Below are 21943 nucleotides of genomic sequence, written 5' to 3'. Positions count from 1 at the left end.
GGTCGGGGCCCCCCAAAGGGGAAGGGCAAGAGGGTCGGCGAGTCGTCGCAGCCGGTTGAGGACGACTGCTCGGTACGGAGGAGGTGGACGGATGCGGAGAACGTCGCGCTGTCCAAGGCGTGGGTGAGTGTTTGCGATGATCCCCTCACTTCGAACAATAAGAGGATCGTCAACATGTGGGCCAAAATAGCAGCAGCCTACAAGGCATTTTGCCCGGAGGGGAGGCCGCGCAACGGGGATGAGTGCCGGAAGGCGTGGGACCAAATCAAGGCTGGGGTCTCCCGATTTTCGGGCTTGTACGCCAACGCCCTCCGCATGTAGAGCAGTGGACAAACGGAGGATGACTGCATGAGGATAGCGGAGAAAGCCTTCCCTCAGCCCGGGTTGTATAAGGAGTTCACCTACTGGAACTGCTATGAGGTGTTGAACGACTCCGAGAAGTTCCGGGCAGGTGTCGACGCTGGCTGGCCGAAGAAGCAACGACTGAACTATACTGGTGATTACAGCGGCAGCAGCGGTGGTTCCCACGACCTCCCCGAGGGTGCTCAGGAGCTCCCGTCCCCTCCGTCGTTCGCTCGCCGAACTCGCCCAGTTGGTCAAAGGCGGGCGCAACGGGAGGCGAGGGGGGGGCGCCGGGGGGTCCCAGGAGGTCCAGTCGGCATCACTCCTTGGTCAGTCGACAGAGGATCTCAAATTCTTCGTGCGTCAATAAACGCGTGCTCAGATGGTCAAGATCTTAGCCGATTGGAAGGCGGCAGAGGACCCCGAGGAGAAGAGCTTTCTTCACACATTGCTCGTGAGCATGCGTGACGATTTGAAGACCGGGGGCACGAGCGGTGGAGGCGACGGAGACGAGGAGTGAGGCGGAGGTCGGGGGTTTTTTTTTAATAATGTAATTTTTTTTAAAATTAATGTATTTTTTTAATGTACTTTTTTTAAATTAATGTATTTTTTTAATGTACTTTTTAATTTAAATAATATTATTGAATTTTCGTGTATCTGTGTCGTAAATTTAATTTCGTATTTTGTGTGATTGTCAATTATTTATTTTATATAATTAGGAGTGATGTGACTAGACTATTGCTGAGCTATTTGCCGATCCTGATGATGTGGCAAGAGGGATTTTTAGTGCTGATGATGTGGCAGGATGAGTTTGTGGCTGTGCTATGACGGAGCTATTGTTGGGCGAAGCTACTGTGAATGCTCTTAGCGGATAAAAACAAGATTTTGAATATTTACCATTTAACTTTGAATTCTCTCCGCACTCTATTTTCTTTCCTGCCGCCGCCGCCGCCGCCATGCGATCTGCGGCGGAGAAGCTCCGCTTCTTCCACCGAAGCTCATCCCTCAATCTCTTATCTTCATTCTCTGCATCCAGACAATTGAAGACGTCTACAATAACGACCAACGCCCTAACCGAGGAAGAAGTTAACCAAATCAACGCCGTAATCCGCCGCTTATGCGACTCAAACCACCTGAAAGAAGCTACCGATCTCATCTCCGCGGCCCTCTCCACCGCCAGACCTCCTCTCGCCTCACTCCCTGTCTCCTCTCTCATCAGCCGCCTCGCTTCCCAACCCGATCTTACCCACCCAATGCACCTGCTCAACACCCTCAAATTCAACCCTAACGCATCGGATCCGTCGGTTCTAATCCCCGTCGTGAAAATGATCCTCGCCTCACTCTTCGAGAACGGTCGGCCGAAGATGGCCGTCAAGATTTTCCAGTGGGTGGCGCGGCCCGATTTTCCCGGAGGTGTGGCGGTGGACCTGGAACTCTACGCTGGTTTGGTTGATGGATTTTGCAGGAATGGAATGATGTTAGACAGTCTCCGTGTTTTGAGAGTGATGGCATGTGAAAAATTGGTAATTGGGGATGGAATTAGGGTTTGTATTTACAGGGGTTTGTTGAGGGAGGCGAGGGTTAGGGAAGCTTTGGAGCTGAATGCTGTATTGGGGAGTTGTACTTCAGGGAGTGATGGGGATACTTGTGTTTCAGAGAAGGTTGTGCATTTACTGGAGCGGATTATTTCAAATTGGGTGGACTAGAATTTGTGAGTTGTTTATCTTTATCTCTTAATTTCTTGCTTATGTTACTCACTTTCTCAAGTTTCGTCTTAGCTCGTTGAAATTCAAAAATTATGTAAATTATTTGGTGTATTTAGACTTGGAACAACAATTTTATTCGAGGTTTCATTTCAAGATGAAGTCTTTAAAGCTTGAACCATTGCCGTTTTGCATATTTAGGAGCAAAATAAAAAAAATCGATTAAATACTCAAAACTATTCTAGAGCTAAAGAATAATATTGTGCCACAAAATTCAAATTCGGGCATTTATTTAGTAGTGCATCTAATCTTTGAAATGTTCGATCATATAGTATTTCATTTATGCATCCTTCTGAGTATGACTATCGGTTAACAAATCCAACCGTTTGAGTTTGACCGACTAATGCATCCGATTTTGTGAAAAGCAAACAAAATTGTTGGATAGTTTGCCAACTAGTGAGAAAAGCCCCCCCTACTAATCCAAAGGTGATTGCAGAAAACAGCAAATTTGGGGATATGTCTTGCAGTTGATAAGACTGAATATTCACCACTCTTTTTTCACACCTCAATTAATTACTAAACTTGAGTTTTCACTTTCTGCTTTGCTTGCTTCATCATCTCTACTCAACTATGGCTTCTGTTTCTGCCAATTTTCTTTGCGCAGTTCGACTGCCCAACCAGGTGAAAAAGTGTATATATTCTTGTTAAAATTTCAGCTTTTCCATGTTCAATTTTGGAAAACTTCTGTCAGCTAGAGTCTGTTTTATGAATCAATTCACACTCTGGACCAATTCTAAGATATCGAGTAGTAATTAAGAAGCAGATCTGGAATGTAGGTTTAATTATGTATAGAATGTGATGTAATAACATTATGGCAGATGATGCTGTGCAAGAGTTTAAGGTTGGCGACAGTTGGTTGGAGGAGTACATCTCGCTTCACTACTTCCCGCTTCCAAATTAGTTGTGCTGTAAGAACCCCATACATCCTTACATCCCCATCTCCCCCCTCCCCTCATGCTGAGAAATGTTTATGGTGCAGGCAAAGAAAGAAACAGTAGACAAAGTGTGTGAAATAGTGAGGAAGCAGCTTGCACTGCCTGCTGACAAGGAAATCACCCCTCAGACTACTTTCACAGATCTTTGAGCTGACTCCCTTGACACTGTAACCAACCCTCACCATTTTCTTTCACTTACTTACGCTCCCTTTTTAATAAATGTCCCCTGCTTTCAATTATGGCCATTAGTACATAACGAAGTAACTTCGATTTCAAATCAAGAACTGACTCAAAATTATGCTCTTCCTAGATTTGGAAAATAAGATGAATTTACTGAGTAGATTTGAAAAATCAAGCTTACATTTTCACATGGCCTCTCATACTTCTGATAATAACAAATGGACTTGCCTTCCAAGTTCCAAATCTAGGACATACCCACTTTTTCATGTACTTTGAGGTCATGTTGGAAACTGTCCGTGTGAATGAATAGAGTCATTTGCCTATTTGTAGATTTCCGATTGCCTACAAATCCAAAAAGCTGGCTTGCCGCCTTGTCCTGGATTTGGAACAGATTGAGTAGTGGAGTATCTGATTTTGAATGCGTGATTATGATGTGCAGGTGGAAATAGTAATGGGGCTGGAAGAAGAGTTTGACATTACAGTCCAAGAGGATAACCAAGACAACATATCATGCATCCGAGAAGCTGCTGATCTCATTGAACAGCTTGTTGCCAACAAATCTTGATACCTTCTTTTTTATACTAGTACTAGTATGTCAAACTTAGAATTATGATGATTATTTGATGTGGAATTTTTTTTTTCTTTTGAGATACTCCCTCCGTCCCATAAAAGATGACTCACTTTCCTTTTTAGTTTGTTCTACTAAAGATGTCATATTTCCATTTTTAGTAAAAGTTCTCTCACATTAATATAAATATTATATTTTCTTTCTCCACTTAACACATAAAACACAATCTCCTAAAATCTCGTGCCGTTTCATAAGTGTGATATCTTTTGTGGAACGGAGGGAGTACAATCTTTGTGATTGGGATTTGCCGAGGGAGGGGGAGAAAAATAGTTCTAGTTTGAATTTTGGTATATGCTATGTAGATACTACCTCGTCCAATAATAAGAATCATATTTCATTAATTTATTACATTCACCCGCGGGAATACTTACAACTAGATTACAACGACTTAGTTATTGTCTATCAAGCATGAATACTTACCACTATACTACGACGACTTAGTTAGTCTAGCAAGCAGCTTATTAATAACGTCGATTACTTTTTGACTGCAAAATGCTGATGAATAAGTTTTGTGCTACTCCTTCGAATCCCATCTTATGCTACTCCCTCCATCCCAAGGAAGATACCCTTTCCTTGAACGACTCAAAATTTCATATAGTTTTATTTTATATTTTAAACGACTCAAAATTTCATATAGTTTTATTTTATATTTTAAATAGAAAAAGTAAAATAAGCAAGATAGAATAGTAGAGATAACTATATTTTCATTTTTTTTTGTTAATAGATCATCTTAGTTGGAACAAACTAAAATAAAAGTTAGCCATCTTTAATGGGACGGAACGGAGGGAGTACTACCAGTCTAACAGTTTAATACAGACAGCAAGAAACAAACAGAGAACCAATGTCTCAAGGGAATCACCATCCGAAACAACATACCCCTGCAAGTGTAACAACTCATCCCTACTGAAAAGCTACAATTTTCATACAGTTCATCAGAGTAGTTGATATAATAATCTAAAGAGCTGCTGGTGCTGGCCGCTGTTCACGGCCAATGACCACTGCATCGCCGGATGACCATTCGCGGACAAATTCAAACGCATTACAGACAACACTACCACAGTCGATAACTCAAAGGCCAAGTCTAAACTACCATGGGCTCAGGTGCTGCCGGTTCGGGAGGGGTACCACTGCTCCCATTGAGAACGATCACGTTCCCATCTGAATCCACATCCACAATAACGGAATCGCCTTCCTTTATCTCACGTGCGAGCATCTTCTCAGCCATGCTATCCTCCAAGAGTCTCATGATGGCTCTTCGGAGGGGCCTAGCTCCGTAGCTCGGGTTGTATCCTTCGTCCACCACCCTATCTCTGAATCTCTCTGTCACCTGAAGCTCTATTTCCTTGGTTTTGAGCCTCTCGAAGACCTCCTTCAGCATTATATCCGCAATCTCCTTCACCTCGAGCTTGGTGAGCTGCCGGAATACAATCATCTCATCCAATCTGTTCAAGAACTCGGGCCGGAAGTACTGTTTCAGCTCTTCCGTCACCAAACTCTTGATCCGGTTGTAACTGCTATCCTTCTCGTCGTAGTCCAGATCGAAACCTATACGACGGCCTCCCTTCTCAATTACACTACTTCCAACATTTGAGGTCATTATGAGCAGCGTGTTTTTGAAGTCCACGGTTCTACCTTTGCTGTCGGTCAACCTTCCATCTTCAAGAATTTGAAGCATCATGTTGAAGACATCAGGATGAGCCTTCTCAATTTCATCAAAGAGCACAACGGTATACGGGCGGCGCCGGACGGCCTCTGTTAGCTGTCCACCTTCAGTGTAGCCAACATAACCAGGGGGCGAACCGATAAGCTTTGATACAGTGTGTCGCTCCATGAACTCACTCATATCGAGCCGGATCATGGCCTCTTCGGATCCAAAGTAGTAAGCAGCCAGTGCTTTAGCCAGTTCTGATTTACCCACACCAGTTGGACCGGAGAAGATGAAGCTAGCGATAGGGCGGTTTGGATTCTTGAGACCAACACGGGCCCGGCGAATAGCACGACTAATGGCTTTGACAGCTTCGTCTTGCCCGATGACCCTCGTGTGAAGGGTCTCCTCCATCTTGAGGAGTCGGTCAGATTCGTCAGTGGACACCTTCTCTACAGGGATGCCGGTCCAAGAAGAAACAATGTGTTGAATGTCAACCTCTGTGACTACTGGACCTCCATCCCCAGCCTCACTTTCTGCCTTTGACATCTCCTTCTTTTTGTCTACAAGAGCCGATATCTGTGCCTTTAGATCCATTTCTCTATCACGCAGCTCCCCAGCCTGACAATTTGTTTGAAGTAATTTAGTTTGGGAACCAGGCACAAATAGAACGTATACCATAAATCATAAATCCAAATTTACCTTCTCAAAGTCTTGACCTCGGACAGCCTCATTCTTCTCCTTAGTGATCTGCCTGAGTTCTCTCTCGAGCTCTCTAGCTTCTTCGGGTAGCTGCAGAGGATGAAATGATAAATCACCATCATATATTACCACCACTTCATATAACACCAAGAAATAGCAAGTGAACCTCTAAGAACGGTGCCTACCTGTGCATGACGAAGTCGGACTCGGGAACCAGCTTCATCAACCAAGTCAATTGCCTTATCAGGCAAAAATCGATCACTGAAACAGGCAAAGTGATTGTAAGTACAGAGTGTTCATATAACCAACTATACCAAAATTGAAAAGAAGTAAAGAACTACTGATAAAAAGATTTTAAACAGAAAAAAAAGAGAAACGATAACTAATCATGAGACTGAAAACTCCATACCTGATATACTGATATGACAACTGTGCTGCAGCAACTAATGCTTCATCAGTGTAACGAAGCTTGTGGTGGATCTCGTAGCGCTCTCGAAGCCCTTTAAGAATCTGAATGGTTTCATCTACTGTTGGTTCAGGGACCTTGACAGGTTGAAACCTCCTTTCGAGTGCAGGATCCTTCTCGATGTGTTTCCGGTACTCATCAAGTGTAGTGGCACCTATACACTGCAAGCAGATCATAGTTGGCATTAGTAAGTAAATACATCTTGAAAAATCTTAGAAACACGAACACAATTTTGGTGATGACATTTCATCACATTAATAAACACTGGATTATTCGATCTCAACACTACAAGTTTCAGAAACTTTCATAGTGATTTATGCAAAAATTAGTGGCAAATACAACAATATATACATCCCAGCTTACCTGTAATTCACCACGAGCCAAAGCAGGCTTCAATATGTTTGCAGCATCGATTGCTCCCTCTGCAGCTCCTGCTCCAATCAATGTGTGCACCTCATCAATGAAGAGAATGATTTCATCACTTTGCTTGATTTCCTCCATCAGCTTCTTCAATCTTTCTTCAAATTCACCACGATACTTAGTCCCAGCAACAAGAAGACCCATATCTAGAGTAATAACCTGATAAACCAAATAAAAACCTCCTCAAAATTGCAGTTCCAGTATAGTAGCACCAATAATCAGAAAAAAGAGAGAGAGAGGGAGAGAGAGAGAGAGAGAGAGAGAGAGAGAATTCGTGTATTAGCACATAAACTAAATTTTCCCTGCCAATTATTTTCATGTTCCATCATTATTCATTATCAAATGCACCATTTCATATATTCAAAAATTGAGTATCTGCATCTTTTTGTGCTTTGTCCCTCCAAGGTTAACTATTAGCAACCTGCATATACATTTAAGTACTACTCTTATCGTAATGGTGTCAACTAGCTAACCTTCTTCCCCTCAATTGTCTCTGGAACATCCCCATTGGCAATTCTCTGAGCAAGACCCTCAGCAATTGCTGTTTTTCCAACTCCTGGTTCTCCGATGAGACAGGGGTTATTTTTAGTGCGACGTCCCAGAATTTGAGTCACACGCTCAATTTGATCCTGCCTTCCGACAACTGGATCTAGCTTACCCTAAAATAATCATGAGGATTAGATATGGAAGTGCTTTCATAAAAATTTTAAATAAGATATAGAACTTAAGAAAAATATTACCTCCTCTGCTAGCTTGGTCAAATTGGTACCGTACTCCTCTAGTGTGGGCATCTTGTTGCCCGAGCTCCCACCCCCAACACCAGCTCCAACAGCCTCAGCACTTTCACCCACCATTCTGATAACCTAATCACCATAAAAATTTACTTGGGTTCCAAATTACAAAAAATATGTGAATTGTGAAGTAGACAAAAAAAACAGAAGAAATACTTACCTGAGTTCTAATGTTGCTAGGGTCAGCACCTAAATTCTCAAGGACACGAGCTGCCACACCTTCACCCTCACGCAGCAATCCCAACAACAAGTGCTCCGATCCAATGTAATTGTGACCTGAATCAACAGGGAGCACCAACGTGAAAACATAGATGACCCACAGTGAACAGGTCCAATACAAGTACTGCATCATTTCGATAATCAAAGGGCTAAAGCTTAAAAACAAAAGAACATAGTCAATGTTGCGGGAATAGTTGTATCCATTAGGTGAGGAACACAAAATGCAAGAAGAAAAACACAATCATGCAAAACAAACTTACCAAGCTGACGGGCTTCCTCCAAAGAGAGTTCTAAGACACGCTTTGCACGAGGCGTAAAAGGGATCTCCACAGCCACAAATCCACTACCTCGTCCAATTATTTTCTCAACCTCCACACGTGCATCCTTGAGATTGATACCCATGGACTTGAGCACCTTTGCAGCAATACCAGTGCCCTCACCAATAAGCCCCAGCAAAATCTGTTCTGTTCCAACAAAGTTATGTCCAAGCCGTCTTGCCTCCTCCTGTGCAAGCATAATGACTTTAATTGCTTTTTCTGTGAAGCGCTCAAACATTGCCCGTGGCACCATTCGCTGTTTCTTCCCTCGCTTGCCAAAGGTGGCTGAGGCAACCTTTGATTGGAGTGTCTGACCACTTTTTCTCACCAACATGTCCAAGGCATTAGCTCCTCGAAGTCCTGAGTAACTCCTCACTCTCACAGGGGCCGACTTTGTACAGCAGAGCATTGTGGATGCCTTTTTGTTTTTGCTCGATCCCTCAAACTGCCCATTATTTACCAAACCAACTGAAGATGGGAAGCTGGTCGATTGAACTAAAACGTGCGCCATGTATACCTCCAAAGGACTGGGTATAAATCAACAATAGCAGTTAGACAGGTCTCTCAAGCAGAGTATTGCTAGAAAAATCACTGTACCAACACTCGATTGATCATTATGCAATAAACAGACAACAAACATGTATCCCTACAATCAACAAATTCCACAGTTCATATCCCAGAGACAATAATTAACATGAAATCAACTTTCTCTACAAACAAAAAATATACTTGGAAGTCTGCCACCAGCTGAAATGAGATCAAGATACTGTCCGAATTCAAATAAGAGTAGAAAGCTCAAATCTTAGCAACCAGCAGTAATTTGCACAATTTAATTACAGATTCATGCTAATAGTAAGCAATACTACCAAAATCCCAAAAATCAATTCTGATTGCATACAATCAATTGACCAAAGCAACAATGAATTTCAATTACAAGCTTTCACCGCTCGCAAGCAACAGAGAGAAAGACCAGCTTTTTTTCAACGAGACCTCGAATTAATCGAAGACCACAAAAACTCACAAAATTAAACCAGAACCCACATCGGTAAATCAGGTGAAGAAGAAGAATAACTCACTGGAATGAAGGGAAAAAACAATCGTAGATACACTAATCCAACAATTAAAGAGGATGGAATTGATAAATAAGGTAGGAAAAGGGTCCGTTCCGTTTTCAAGAGATAAAAAGAAGAGCCACCCCAAATTTAGTCGGCCGGATTTCCACGATCTCAAATGCCGATATGCAAGAGATATATAGATAAATGTGGATGATAAATCGATAATAGCCTCTCCCCTCTTTGATTTTATTTTCTTATTTACTGAATTTACGTTACTGTTTTCTTCTACGCTACTACTAAGCATGCACAAACCGAACCGGACCGTCGGTTAACCGGCAGTTCCGAACTGCCGGTTCACAAATCGGAACTAGCGCCTAAGGTTCGGCAGTTCAAGCGGGCCGATTCAGGTTCAAAAAAAACGTGAACCATAACCGGCGGTTCAAAACCGCCGGTTCGCCGGTTTGAACCGGCGGTTCCAAAGGTAGGATTCCGGCTATGGCGTAGGTTTTTAGGCTAGGTGTGCAGAAAAATCGCCGGTTTCCAAAAACCGTCGGTTACCTTTTTCAGGTGGCAGCGTATAGGTGGCAATGTATAGGCGTGAAAATCGGTCAGAAATCGTGGACTGAACCGCCGGTTCAGGCGGTAAACCGGCCGAAATTTGAAATTTGAATTTTTTTTTATTTCTTTCAATTTTACTCCTATAAATACCCCACTTCCCCCATCATTTTTACTCACTTCATTCTTGTGTTAACAAGGATTTTCTTCTCAATCTCAATTTTTCTATTCTCTATCCTCATTCTCTTTAATTACTCAAGTTGTTTACTACTATATTTGTTGTTGTGTTCGTAATTTACCATTTATTCAATACTCCATATTTCATACTACTTTCATTTTGCATTATATCTTTTTCTCGTGGTGGACCGGGACGTGGTGATCGGGGCAAAGGAATTGTCCAAGATCAAAGTAGTCGTCCCCAAAGATCAAAGCGACTTAGTCGTCGAGAAGTTATGGAACAGGTTTCCCGAGTGGCGACTGAACGCATACAAGTAAGTTCTAAAAAATAAAATTATTTTTACAATTCATAATTTCATAAGATTGAGTTTTTTAATTTTTTTGTGTTCCTAATTAAAACTTCAACTTATATCATATTTATAGATAGAAGAAGATCATAGGACCGTCATGCTACTCGCTGAAATGCATCAAGGTGGGGGGAGGGGCGGTGGTAGTTCCCAACAACAAGATGACGAGTACGACGTGTCTATATCGTCGGACTCGGACAACAATGATGATATATCTCATTCTCGTATTCCGTCTAACACCAGCGGAAATGAGGACATGCCTCCCCCTCCACCCACTCAAAAAACATTAAAATCTGATATTTTTGTTAAACACTACAAGAAGGTCCTGGTGGTAATTCCAAGTCCTAATGATCTGCTCTCTCAAGAAGAGACATCGGCGTTCGGCGTTTCATGCATATTGTAACTATTGTGATAAAGTCTACAAATTTGCGAGTGGTGGGGGATATGACACCATTCGTCGTCATTTGGTGACAAAGCATCCGGTAGAATGTGGCATTGCCTTTACCCAAACCTAACTAAACTTCCAACCTGGTGGCTCAGGTTCGTCAAGTACGCCTCTGTTTAAATATGATCTTAAAAATTTTACTGGCGTTATGACTAGATGGGTTGCAATGAAGCATTTTCCTTTTAATGTTTATGATGATAAAAAAATTGAGGTTACTATGTAAAGTGGTTTGAACGTAGCTGTCATAAGAGTAGGTCGAATGACCGTTCAACGATCTACCGTTAGACAATGTTTGGAGAAAAAAGTTGAATTATCACGTTATTTGCTAACCTTGGGACACAAAGTGAACATTTGCTTAGATGTATGGACTGATTCTTTTAATAGACATTCATACATGGGCATTACGGTTCACTTTGTGGACAATAGTTGGACTTTGAACAGGCGTTTAATTGGTTTTAGAGAATTTGAGATACCACAGACTGCACCCGAAATTGCTTCTTTAATTATTCAAGTTTTGAATGAGTTTCAATTATGCAATAAGATATTTTCTGTTGGTTTTGATAATGCAACTGCTAACACTGCAAGTATTAATGACTTGATTGCGGTTTGTGCTCCGGTTATTGGTGGTAAGTATTTTCATCAAAGATGCATATGTCATATTTTGAATTTATGTGTACAAGATGCGCTTGAATTATGGCAAAAGTATGTTAGTCCTATTAGAACTGTAGTTAGATTAATCCATCAAAAGCTGCCTATTGGCAAAGCTTGGAAGAAGTATTGCCATCAAAAGAAGGTAAGATATACGAATTTTACCATGAATGTGTCTCATAGATGGAATTCGACATATGATTGTCTGAATTCTACTTTGACACATAAAGATTCTTTGTGTGATTTTTTAGAACCTATCCCGTTTCTGATTTATATCTGTCGCATAGTTGTTGGGATCATAGCGTGAGTCTATTTAAATTGTTCAAATATTTCAAAAATGCGACTGTTGAATTATCGGGTATTTATTATTGCACTGTTGTTCGTGTTTTAGAGCATTGCATGTATATATCATTTGGTTTTAAAACTGCGATGAAAAATGTTTGCTCTTCTCCTGAATTGATGCGTGTTTTATATTATATGATTGACAAATGGCTTAAGTATTTCAGTGAGATTCCAACGGTGTTTTTTATTTCAAAGGTCTTGGATCCAAAATGGAAATTAGCCGGTACCTCCAATATTTTAGATTTTTATTATAACAATTTGAGTTCTATTGATCTTGGTCCACTTCAAGCATTGCAAGCGGATACCAATGACCAATGGGGAGTAAACCTAACCGAAACATTTCAAATAAACCTCCCGGACCGGTCAATTGTCCAACAAACCTTCGAGTTTAACTTGCATGCTCTCTACACCGAATATGAAACCAAGTATAACAGTACCCACCAAGTCAGAAGACCTACCCCTCCTCAAAAACATAATTGGCTTCGCATTTCAAACTGATTATGATGACCCCAACGCGCAATCCCAATTAGCCGACCTATACAACTACAGCACCGGCGGAAGGTCGACCTCAGGTATGGTAAGTGAGTTAGATTTATATTTCGATTCACTCTTTTCTTTTGGTGATGAAGGTCATACTCCTCCCGCCCAAATCGACTTCCTCAATTGGTGGGGAACACACGAGAAAGATTTTCTCATACTTGCGTCAATGGCCAAGGAGATTTTTTCACTTCCGGCTTCCACTGTCGTCGTCGAGTCCGCTTTCAGTGTTGGGTCATGTGTGTTGGATGAATCAAGAAGTAAACTCTCCGCGAAAAATATGGAAGCTGTGATGTTACTTGATAATTTGGCCAAAGCTGACGTCAGAGAACAAGAAAATGATTGGGATGATCGTCAGGAGGAATCACAAGAAGAATTCACCGAGGATGAATCGTAGGGCAACCCAACCGTCAACCGCCGGCCAAGCCAAATAGGTAAGTAAGGTAAGAGAACTACATGGGCTTTGATTCCCTAATGCAAATGAGCATTAGGGATACGTAGGCACCTCAACTTAAATTTTAAATTTAAGTTGAGCTCAAGTCTTTTTTCTTTTATTTCTTTTTTTTCATTTGTTTCTACTTTAAAAATATGCAAATACAATTAAATAATTGTATTTGTATATACTCTAGTCGGTTAAGTAGATTTCTCTATAATTCTACTATAATTGTTGATGGTTAAACTAAACTCAACATTTAAGGTTGAATTGCTAAAGGTGTCCTCAATTTAGTTATGTAGAAACATCTCCTTCGCAGACTAAGAGTATATATATACTTATAAATTTATTGTTCAGAACTTCAAGTCTTTTTTGTAATTTGTAATTAGCTTCGTTCTAGACTAGTAGTGTCGTTGTATTTAAATTTTTTGTTTAAGACTTCAAGTTTTTTGTGATTTGTAATTGTTGTAACTTGTAATCTCAATAAAATTGCAATTTTCATCGTGATATTTTGAATTTTGTTTACGCACATTTCATAGATAAATAAATAAGAAAATACAAAAAAAAAAATTACGAACCGTCGAACCGGCGGTTTCGGCAAAAAACCAGCGGTTTTGAACCGCCCCATGAACCGTCGGTTTTTTGAACCGAAACCGGAACCGCCGGAACCCTTGGTGGGCCGGTTCCGAACCGGAACCGGCGGTTTTTGAACCGTGTGCATGCCTAGCTACTACCATTAGCTTATTAGAGTATGACCATCGGTGCTCTTGCTCAAGGATGGCGTCCGTGCTATCGGCAAGAGCAGACCCCTACTCGTCGTTGTGCTCTGCCAATGGCACGGCCCTGCTCGATGCATAGAGCACGTCCGTGCCAACGGCAAGAGCACGAGCATCCAACGTGGCAAGCTCTGGTTGGCCGTTGCTTTATCATTTTTTATTATTATTTTTTAAAATTGTGAAAAAATATGAAAAATTCAGATTTAATAAAAAAAAAATATTTTCCCACTTCTTAATAAAATATATCCATTTTCCACACTTTATTTATTTTTTCATTATTTTTACCCCAAAATTCATACTTTCATTTATAAATACTCTCATTTCAAACACAAAAAAATGACACTATACCAAACAACTCTCTCAATCTCAATTTTTAGGATTTTTTTATTTTTAGGATTTTAATTATGTAATTTTTAATTTTTAGGATTTTAATTACGTAACTTTTAATTTTTTTAGTAATTTGTAATAGTCTTTCGCGTTGCATTTAATATTGTGGAAATATTTTAGTAATTGAAGTATTTAAATTAAATAATAGAATGGTGGGACCCTTGAGCATGCACTTGTGGAAGAGCATGGATGTGGGTGTTGTGCTCATGCCAAAGAGCAGGGAGTAAAAAATTAATAAAAGTGGGTCCGGACCCACTTCCTTGCTCTTTGGCAAGAGCATGGATGGGGATGCTCTTACTACTATTTCCACAAGCATACTCCAAATGCTTGGAATAGCCGTTTGATTCGAAAGCAATACGATCTGACAGCCTGAGTTCATTTATCATGCGCATCAAATTATCTGGATAATAGTCAAATAGTGCATAGATTAACTATACACTACTAGAAACAGAGGGTTTGATGGTAAAACATGTACAATCCTTTAAAGCGTGTACTCAGCTACCTCAGCTATGGCAGGACGAGATTATTTGCTACTTTCTCTATCCTATTTAAGATGTTTATCTTTCCTTTTTAGTTTGTCTCATTCAAGATGTTCACTTCTTATATTTGGAAATAAATCACTTTCTCATTTGTTCTCATTAAGATATTCAACTATTTTATTCTTTATTTACTCCAAATAACAACTTCATATTAAATTCCGTATCAATCATGAATGTGGACATCTTGAATTTTCTTGATTTACCTATTCTGCCCCTATTTTCCAATACTTTACTCTTTTTAGTGAAATTAAAAAAGTAGTAATGTTTTATGTATTTAGTGAGGGGTCGATCTTCATTCTAAGTAGATGATCATGATATTTAGATTTTTTGTTTTCTGATTAAAGCATTAATTAATGTTATGCATGTTCAACATTCATAAATGAGCATTCATTAATAGTGTATAAGGGGTTTTGCTAGTTTGCCTTGAATCTATATGGTTTGCGTTAGCCAAATGGGGGTCGTGCCTGACCTAGTCTATCATGTTCAACCCTAAACCTAGTCTGTCATGTGTGTGCCTATTTATATAGAAGTATGACACCTAACTGTGTAATCTGAAACCGCTGTCATAATACAATCTATTCTCGTTTTCTACCTGTGGATGTAGCCAACACAACGTTGGTGAACCACGTAAATATGTATCTCTTTACGTTTTTGTTTGTCTCGATTACACGATTACTCTATACTGTCATAACAAACTGGTATCTAGAGCATGGTCTTTCGACTAAGGTTTTGAATTCCGCACTGTTAGGGTTTCTGTGCTAAATCGATCAAAGATGTCTAGATGTCTACTTTGAATGTGAAGGTTGACAAATTCGATGGGAGAAATAGTTTTGGTTTATGGCAGATCAAGATGCGATCGCTGTTGAAGCAGCAGGGATTGTGGGAGCCGCTAAAAACGAAGAAGGTAGACAAGAAGGATGAAGAGTGGACAATCATAGATGAATAGGCTCACGCGACAATCATGTTGTGCCTGTCTGACGATGTTATCATCGAAGTTGCTGATCAAGAAACTGTTGCTGCCCTCTGGACGAAGTTGGAGAGTTTATGCATGACGAAGTCTCTAACCAATAAGTTGCTCCTGAAGCAATGTCTGTTCTGATTATGCATGCAAGAAGGTATGCCCCTTCAGAATCATCAGGAAAATTTAAACAAAATTTTGCTGGATATGTATAATATTGATGTTAAAGTAGAAGATAAGGATATTGTTTTAATTCTTCTAGTTTCTTTGCCTAGGTCGTATAAAGATTTTGTTGAGTCTTTTATGACTGGGAAAGAAACTCTGTCTCTAGAAGATGTTCGATCTGCTCACCACATCAGAGAAGATTGACAACAGACAACTAGTTCAACCATAGAAAGTCAGGTATCAGGATTATCTGCTACGGATAAGGGACGGAAGAAATCTTGGAAGACGAAGCCGAACTCCAAAGGTTCAAAAGGTCCTAAACCCGACGAAATATGCAACTATTATTTAGAACTAGGGCATTGGAAGTATGATTGTCGGAATAAGAAGAAGAAGAAACAGGGCAAGAAAGAGTATGCTAACGGTTCTACAACTGTGGCAGAAGCTGATGACCCAAATTCTGAAGAAAGCTTAGCGCTGGTTGTAGATGAACAACCACACTGTATTGATGTGTGAAATTTTTATTCAGGAGCATCGTACCATCTATGTCCGCACAAAGAGTATTTTACCATTTATGAGCAGATAGATGGAGACTATTTCCATGGCTAACAGTGATGTTTGCAAGGTGGTTGCCATTGGTTCAATCAGGATAAGGACACATGATGGGGTGTTCTGCACCTTGATATAACTTTCTAAAAATGGAAAGCACATATTTTTGTGGGATAGATGAAAATGGAAAAAACACATATTTTTATGGGATGGATGGAGTATGAAAAATAAGTTTCTTTCCCAGGATGTGCAATAAATACCTTGATAAATTCTTCACTAAAATATTTCTTTGGGTTGATAATAATAGAATGCTTTCATATATGTTTAATTTTCAAAGTCTTGAATTTTAGCTAATTTATAAGTTTATTTTGATATGTTTTGTGTAATTTTGATTATGTGTTTAGTGTAGTTTAATATTTAAAGTAGTTTTTTTTTAAATAGAGTACATTTATTAATATATAAATATATTAGTAATATAATTTTATATAATTAATTAATTAATTAATATAAATTATTAATAAAGTGTTGTGGTTAATATATAATTTAAATAAGTATGTAAGTATAATTTAAGAAAGTATAAAAAGTAAGTGAATGTGGAATATTATTTTGGGTTTGAGTTTGGAGTAAATGATGGAGTAAAATTATATTTTGGTGTGACGCATACTCAAAAATGGGTTTGAGTTTGGTGTAAATGATTGGAGATGACTTAATGAGATATTCTCACCAGTGGTTAGACACACTTCCATCAGAGTATTATCTGCGACGGTTGCACATTATGACTTGAAACTTGAACAACTAGATGCGAAGACAGCTTTCCTACATGGATTGCTGGAGGAAGATATCTACATGAATCATCCAGAGGGATTAGTGGTTCCTGGCAAAGATGATTATGTGTGCAAGATGAAGAAGTACTTATATAGACTAAAGTAGTCTCCAAGGCAATAGTTAAGAGATTTGATAGCTACATGATCCAGTTGGGGGAGTCTGTATGATTGTTGTGTGTATCACAACAAAGTTGATGATGGTTCCATGATCTACCTGGTTCTGTATGTGGATGATATGCGCATAGCTGCGAAGTTAAAGTCTGAGATTCAGAAGTTGAAGGCCTATCTCAGAGCATCTCCAAGGGATATGGTAAATGGAAAGGTAAAGAGAAATAACTACCATATTTACCTCTTCTTCATAAAATTTCATGCTCCAATGGAAAGAGTATTTGAGGAGGTATTATACCTTCTTTCATTTTGAGAAGGTATCTTTACCTCTTCTTGATAGAAAAAGGTAAAAAGTTAGTTATTTTGTTTACCTTTTTAATTTACCTTCTTTTCTTGGAGTCCATTACTTTTTAAGAAGGTATAATAACCTTTTTGAGAAGGTAAATGAGAAATATACCTTCTCAATATACCTTTCTCCCTTGAAGATGCTCTTAGTGCTTAGTTTGATATGAAGGATTTGGGTGCTGCAAAGAAAATTCTGAGCATGGAGATATCTAAGGAAAAAAAGAAAAGAAGAAGCTATCGTTGTCACAGAAGAGCTACGTTGAGAAAATTTTGTTAAGATTTGGCATGTCTACATCTGAACCTATTGATACTCCAAGTGCTACAAATATTCATCTGTCATCTGATCAAGCACCAAAATATGAAGTTGAGGAGGTTTACATGCCTCGAGTTCCGTAGTCTAATGAAGAGGCAGTCATTCCTGGCAAGTCATCGGGTTCGTAGAACTGGCAAAGTCGGTGAGTCGCTGGCTGTGTTCGAGTTTCGTCGTAAATCCCGACTAGTCGCCGGGTTGGTTTCCTCAGCAAAGTCGGTGACTCGCCGACTTTGTTGGGAGTTTCTCATCATTTCAAGCAAGTCGTTGGGTTCGCTTTGGGGACGAACTTGGCGAGTCGCCGACTCTGTATGGTTGTTTGCCCATTTTCGACCTGGATTTCTCCTTTTAGAACTGTTTTTATCCTTTTTCTACACATTCCTAACAAAATGATTACACAACGTTGTCATAATACAATTTGTTCTTGTTTTCTACCCGTGGACGTAGGCAACACAACGTTGGTAAACCACGTAAATTTGTCTTTATATGTTTTTGTTTATCTCGGTACACAATTACTCTATTTTGTCATAACAAGTTTCATTATTACATAGAGTAATTATGTGCTATGTGCACAAGTGATTAGTCGTGAAGCCCACATGAATTCCCCGCCACAGCTCAGCTCACTACAACCACGCATAGGGAGCAGGGGCAATGAGTGATGGGCTTAGGCTTGGTCTTTGGCATGCTCATCGAACTTGCTTAGGCTATTACTGTATGGGCGGCAAAACGAGTTACCTGCAAGTAACAGCACCCGACAAGTCGGGTACCCATACCCGTACCCGATTTTAGTTAAATTTGTTGTCCCAATACCCGTCCCGCAACATATCAGGATTTTACCCGATACCCGTGTCGGGTATTCTGTACCCGACAATGCGAGTAGAAAATCTGAAACCCTAATAACCAATAATGTTCCCTAATTTACTGTGTAATATAGATGGTAAGCTTTGAATAGATTGAGAATAAAAGTGAGGGACATTCTATACCTCGTTCCGGTAAGCTTTCAATTGTATGTTCGTTGGAATATAAAAATGTTTCAAAAGAACTCTTAGATTCTATAAAGTATTAAAAGATGGTATATGTCTAATACTAATAATATCAGATATTATCGGGATTAACAGGTATACACGCGCGAGTAGCAGGTTTAAACATATAATATAAGGATTATCGGGATTAACGGGTATAGTCGTGAGGGTATAGTTGCGAGGGTAGCGGGTCCGCAAATCTCTAAACTACACTACCCAATCCCGCCTCGTTTCCCATTATCGTCGGGTAACGAGTACCCGATACCTGACGGGTAGCGGTTCTAGATGAAAATTATCCATTATCCGCTACCTATTTTGTCACCCCTAGCTATTAGCTCAAGCTACCACTTATCCAATCTAAGGATCTTTTGGTATCCGGATCAAGATGGCCTAGTGCACAAAAGGTCGTCCAAGTACGACCTACCAATTGGTAATGATGCAGAAACATGTTTATGTGCATCTCAAATTTCAAACATAACTTGAAACCAACAGTAACCCCATGACGTTACAAAAGCCTATAAATAGGACAGTAACTTCTCCTGGTAACAGGAGGCCCCATACCGTGGGTTGAGCAGCCTATAAAAATAGGACAGTCATCTAATTTGCATCAACACACTTATTGAATTGGAGCTCCCTTAGGCCATCCACAACGCTGTTCCTATACCGTTCCTATACCGTTCCTTAAACCACTATTTGAGGGCCCCACTGTACTTTTTTACTTCATTCCTTAACTAAGGAACGGAACCTGCAACCCTCCGTTCCTTAACCGTTCCTTAACCGTTCCTTAAATTACTATTCATTCAATTTCATTTTTTTTTATTTCCAACCCAATTCAATTTAAATAAACACACTTTAAAAAACAAACACACTTTATTAAAAAAACACACAACATTAAAAAAAATTACAACTTAAACGTAAAAAAATAAAAAGCACACAATTAAAATCCTAAAAAAATAAAAGTACACAATTTTAATAATTTCATCCGCCAAAATTTGCCCAAATGTGCTCAATTAGATCATGTTGGAGTTGAGTGTGGGCACTAGAGTCGCGTGTCCTTGCACGAATAGATAACCGTTCTTGTATAGACGGATGCGCTCCACTTCGAGGCGGACTACTTGCGGTTGAGCTTCCGGGGGATTCGTCATCGAACCAATTTCCCGCCTCGGGTCCTTCGTCTTGGACAATCATGTTGTGCAAGATTATGCACGTATACATGATGTCGACCATGTTTTCCATGAACCACGTACGAGCCGGGGCTTTGATGATGTTGAAGCGCGCTTGGAGAACCCCGAACGCCCTCTCCACATCCTTGCGAGCAGCCTCCTGCTTCTGCGCAAAAAGAGTCTGCTTTGGGTTCGCAGACCCACTGCACGTCTTCACGAAGGTAGGCCACTTCGGGTAGATGCCATCGGCGAGATAGTACCCCATTTTATAAAGCCGGTTGTTGGCGACGAAGTTGATGGCCGGCGCTTTACCATCCAAAACTTCGGTCAAGAGGTCGGACTGGTGGAGCACGTTTACGTCGTTGTTTGACCCGGGGACCCCGAAGTACGCGTGCCAGATCCAAAGGCGGTAGTCGGCAACGGCCTCAAGTATAACGGTTGGGTGGGTGCCTTTGTGGCCGCTCGTGTAGGACCCCTTCCACGCCACCGGGCAATTCTTCCATTGCCAGTGCATGCAATCGACGCTGCCGAGCATCCCGGGGAATCCGTGCACTGTTTCGTGAAGGTTGAGCAGGAACTGACAATCGGTTGTGCTTGGCCTTCGGAGAAATTCGTCGGTGAAGGCTGCCCGGACGCCTTGACAGAATTTGAGCAAGCACATTCGCCCAGTGCTGTCTCCGATGTGGAGGTATTCGTCGAACATGTCGGCCGTTTGTCCAGTCGCAAGCTGGCGGATTGCTGCAGTACATTTCTGCAGCGTCGTGTGGCTGGGACGGCCGACCGCGTCGAACCCTTCCTGGAAGAACTCTTCCCGGACTGCCAAAGTATTCACGATGTGGAGAAATAACGGTTTCCCCATGCGGAAACGGCGACGGAAGTACGTATCTCCCCAAACCGGGTTATCGCAGAAGTAGTCGCGTACTAACCTTGCGGCGGCTTCCTCCCGGTTACGATGGATGTACGTACGGGAGCGTCGTTGGGGTGGCGCGGCTTCTTCCGCCTCCCGTCGTCGATCTTCTTCAAGTGATTGTTCCAATATTTGACGCATTTGTTCATAAGGATCCATTAGTTTGATTAAATTTGGGAGAAGGAAAATATAGTTGATTTGAGATGAAAATTGGGGTGGAAATTGAGAGGAATAGATGTGTGTTTGTGATTAAAATGAGTATGAAATAGGAGTATTTATAGAGTAAATAAATAAAATAAAAATTAAAAAAAATAAAAAACGGATATAAAAAAAACGGTCTCATTAACGTTGCAAAAAATTTTTTATTTTTTTTATTAAATTCGAATTTTTAAAAAAAAAATTAATTATTGCGTCACCGGACGAAGCCCACTCGCGGGGCAGCGAGTGGGCTGCACGCGTCGAATGGGAGGCCGCCACGTCGCCTCGGCGCGTGGCGGAACGTTCCGTTCCGCGTTCCTCCGGAACGGAACGCGGCACGGCATAGGAATGGCGACGGCACGGAACGGCGACGGAACGCACCCCGCAACGCGTGCCGCCGCGGAACCGTTCCGCCGGAACGGCATAGGAACCGCAACGGCACAGCGCTGCGGGTGCCCTTATTCTTAAGCCTGCATTTGTATCTCAGATCAATTTATCCTGACAACATTTACATGATTTAAGAAAACATGAATCACTAGTTACTTATACGCACAATATATCAAGATTAGTGGATTTCTAGCATTTAAATGTACTCTATGGATATGAAGCCACACCAAGACGTCCTCCATTAGCTTGTAGCTTGCTTCTCTGCAAATTGATTATCCAAAACATTTGCGATTGCACGTTCTCATCATCGTTTAGATACATGTACCTTAGTTCAACATCTAAACGCTGGAAGAAAACTAAA

At 40.7% G+C, this 21943-nt stretch overlaps 2 protein-coding genes across 4 annotated transcripts; one reads left to right on the top strand and one right to left on the bottom strand.

Annotated features, from left to right (window-relative positions):
• The first annotated feature begins 1029 nt into the window (after positions 1-1029).
• Positions 1030-3912, top strand: LOC121803345. Of its 3 annotated transcripts, XR_006050965.1 has the most exons (4): positions 1030-2053; positions 2924-3013; positions 3085-3207; positions 3660-3912. XR_006050965.1 is itself a non-coding variant. In XM_042203026.1 (2 exons), the coding sequence occupies exon 1, from the start codon at positions 1299-1301 to the stop codon at positions 2046-2048; it is 750 nt and encodes a 249-aa protein (XP_042058960.1). In that variant the 5' UTR covers positions 1035-1298; the 3' UTR covers positions 2049-2053; positions 3660-3912. The 3 variants fall into 3 exon arrangements, 2 of the variants coding, with proteins under 2 accessions (XP_042058960.1, XP_042058959.1); XM_042203026.1 differs by lacking the exons at positions 2924-3013; positions 3085-3207 and having other exon boundaries at positions 1035-2053; XM_042203025.1 differs by lacking the exons at positions 3085-3207; positions 3660-3912 and having other exon boundaries at positions 1036-2053; positions 2924-3078.
• A 681-nt stretch (positions 3913-4593) lies between these two features.
• LOC121804597 (ATP-dependent Clp protease ATP-binding subunit ClpA homolog CD4B, chloroplastic-like) lies at positions 4594-9684 on the bottom strand. Its single transcript, XM_042204202.1, has 10 exons — positions 9485-9684; positions 8352-8935; positions 8033-8148; positions 7822-7944; positions 7555-7740; positions 7025-7240; positions 6605-6822; positions 6381-6456; positions 6196-6285; positions 4594-6114 (listed from the first exon to the last, which is right to left on the bottom strand). The coding sequence occupies exons 2-10, from the start codon at positions 8917-8919 to the stop codon at positions 4930-4932; spliced, it is 2778 nt and encodes a 925-aa protein (XP_042060136.1). The 5' UTR covers positions 8920-8935; positions 9485-9684; the 3' UTR covers positions 4594-4929.
• Between the last annotated feature and the right edge of the window lie 12259 nt (positions 9685-21943).

This window comes from Salvia splendens, chromosome 5 (assembly GCF_004379255.2).
Source record: "Salvia splendens isolate huo1 chromosome 5, SspV2, whole genome shotgun sequence".
Taxonomy (NCBI): Eukaryota; Viridiplantae; Streptophyta; class Magnoliopsida; order Lamiales; family Lamiaceae; genus Salvia; species Salvia splendens.
Note: the sequence above shows the minus strand (reverse complement) of the source record. Positions and strands in the feature narration are given on the sequence as shown.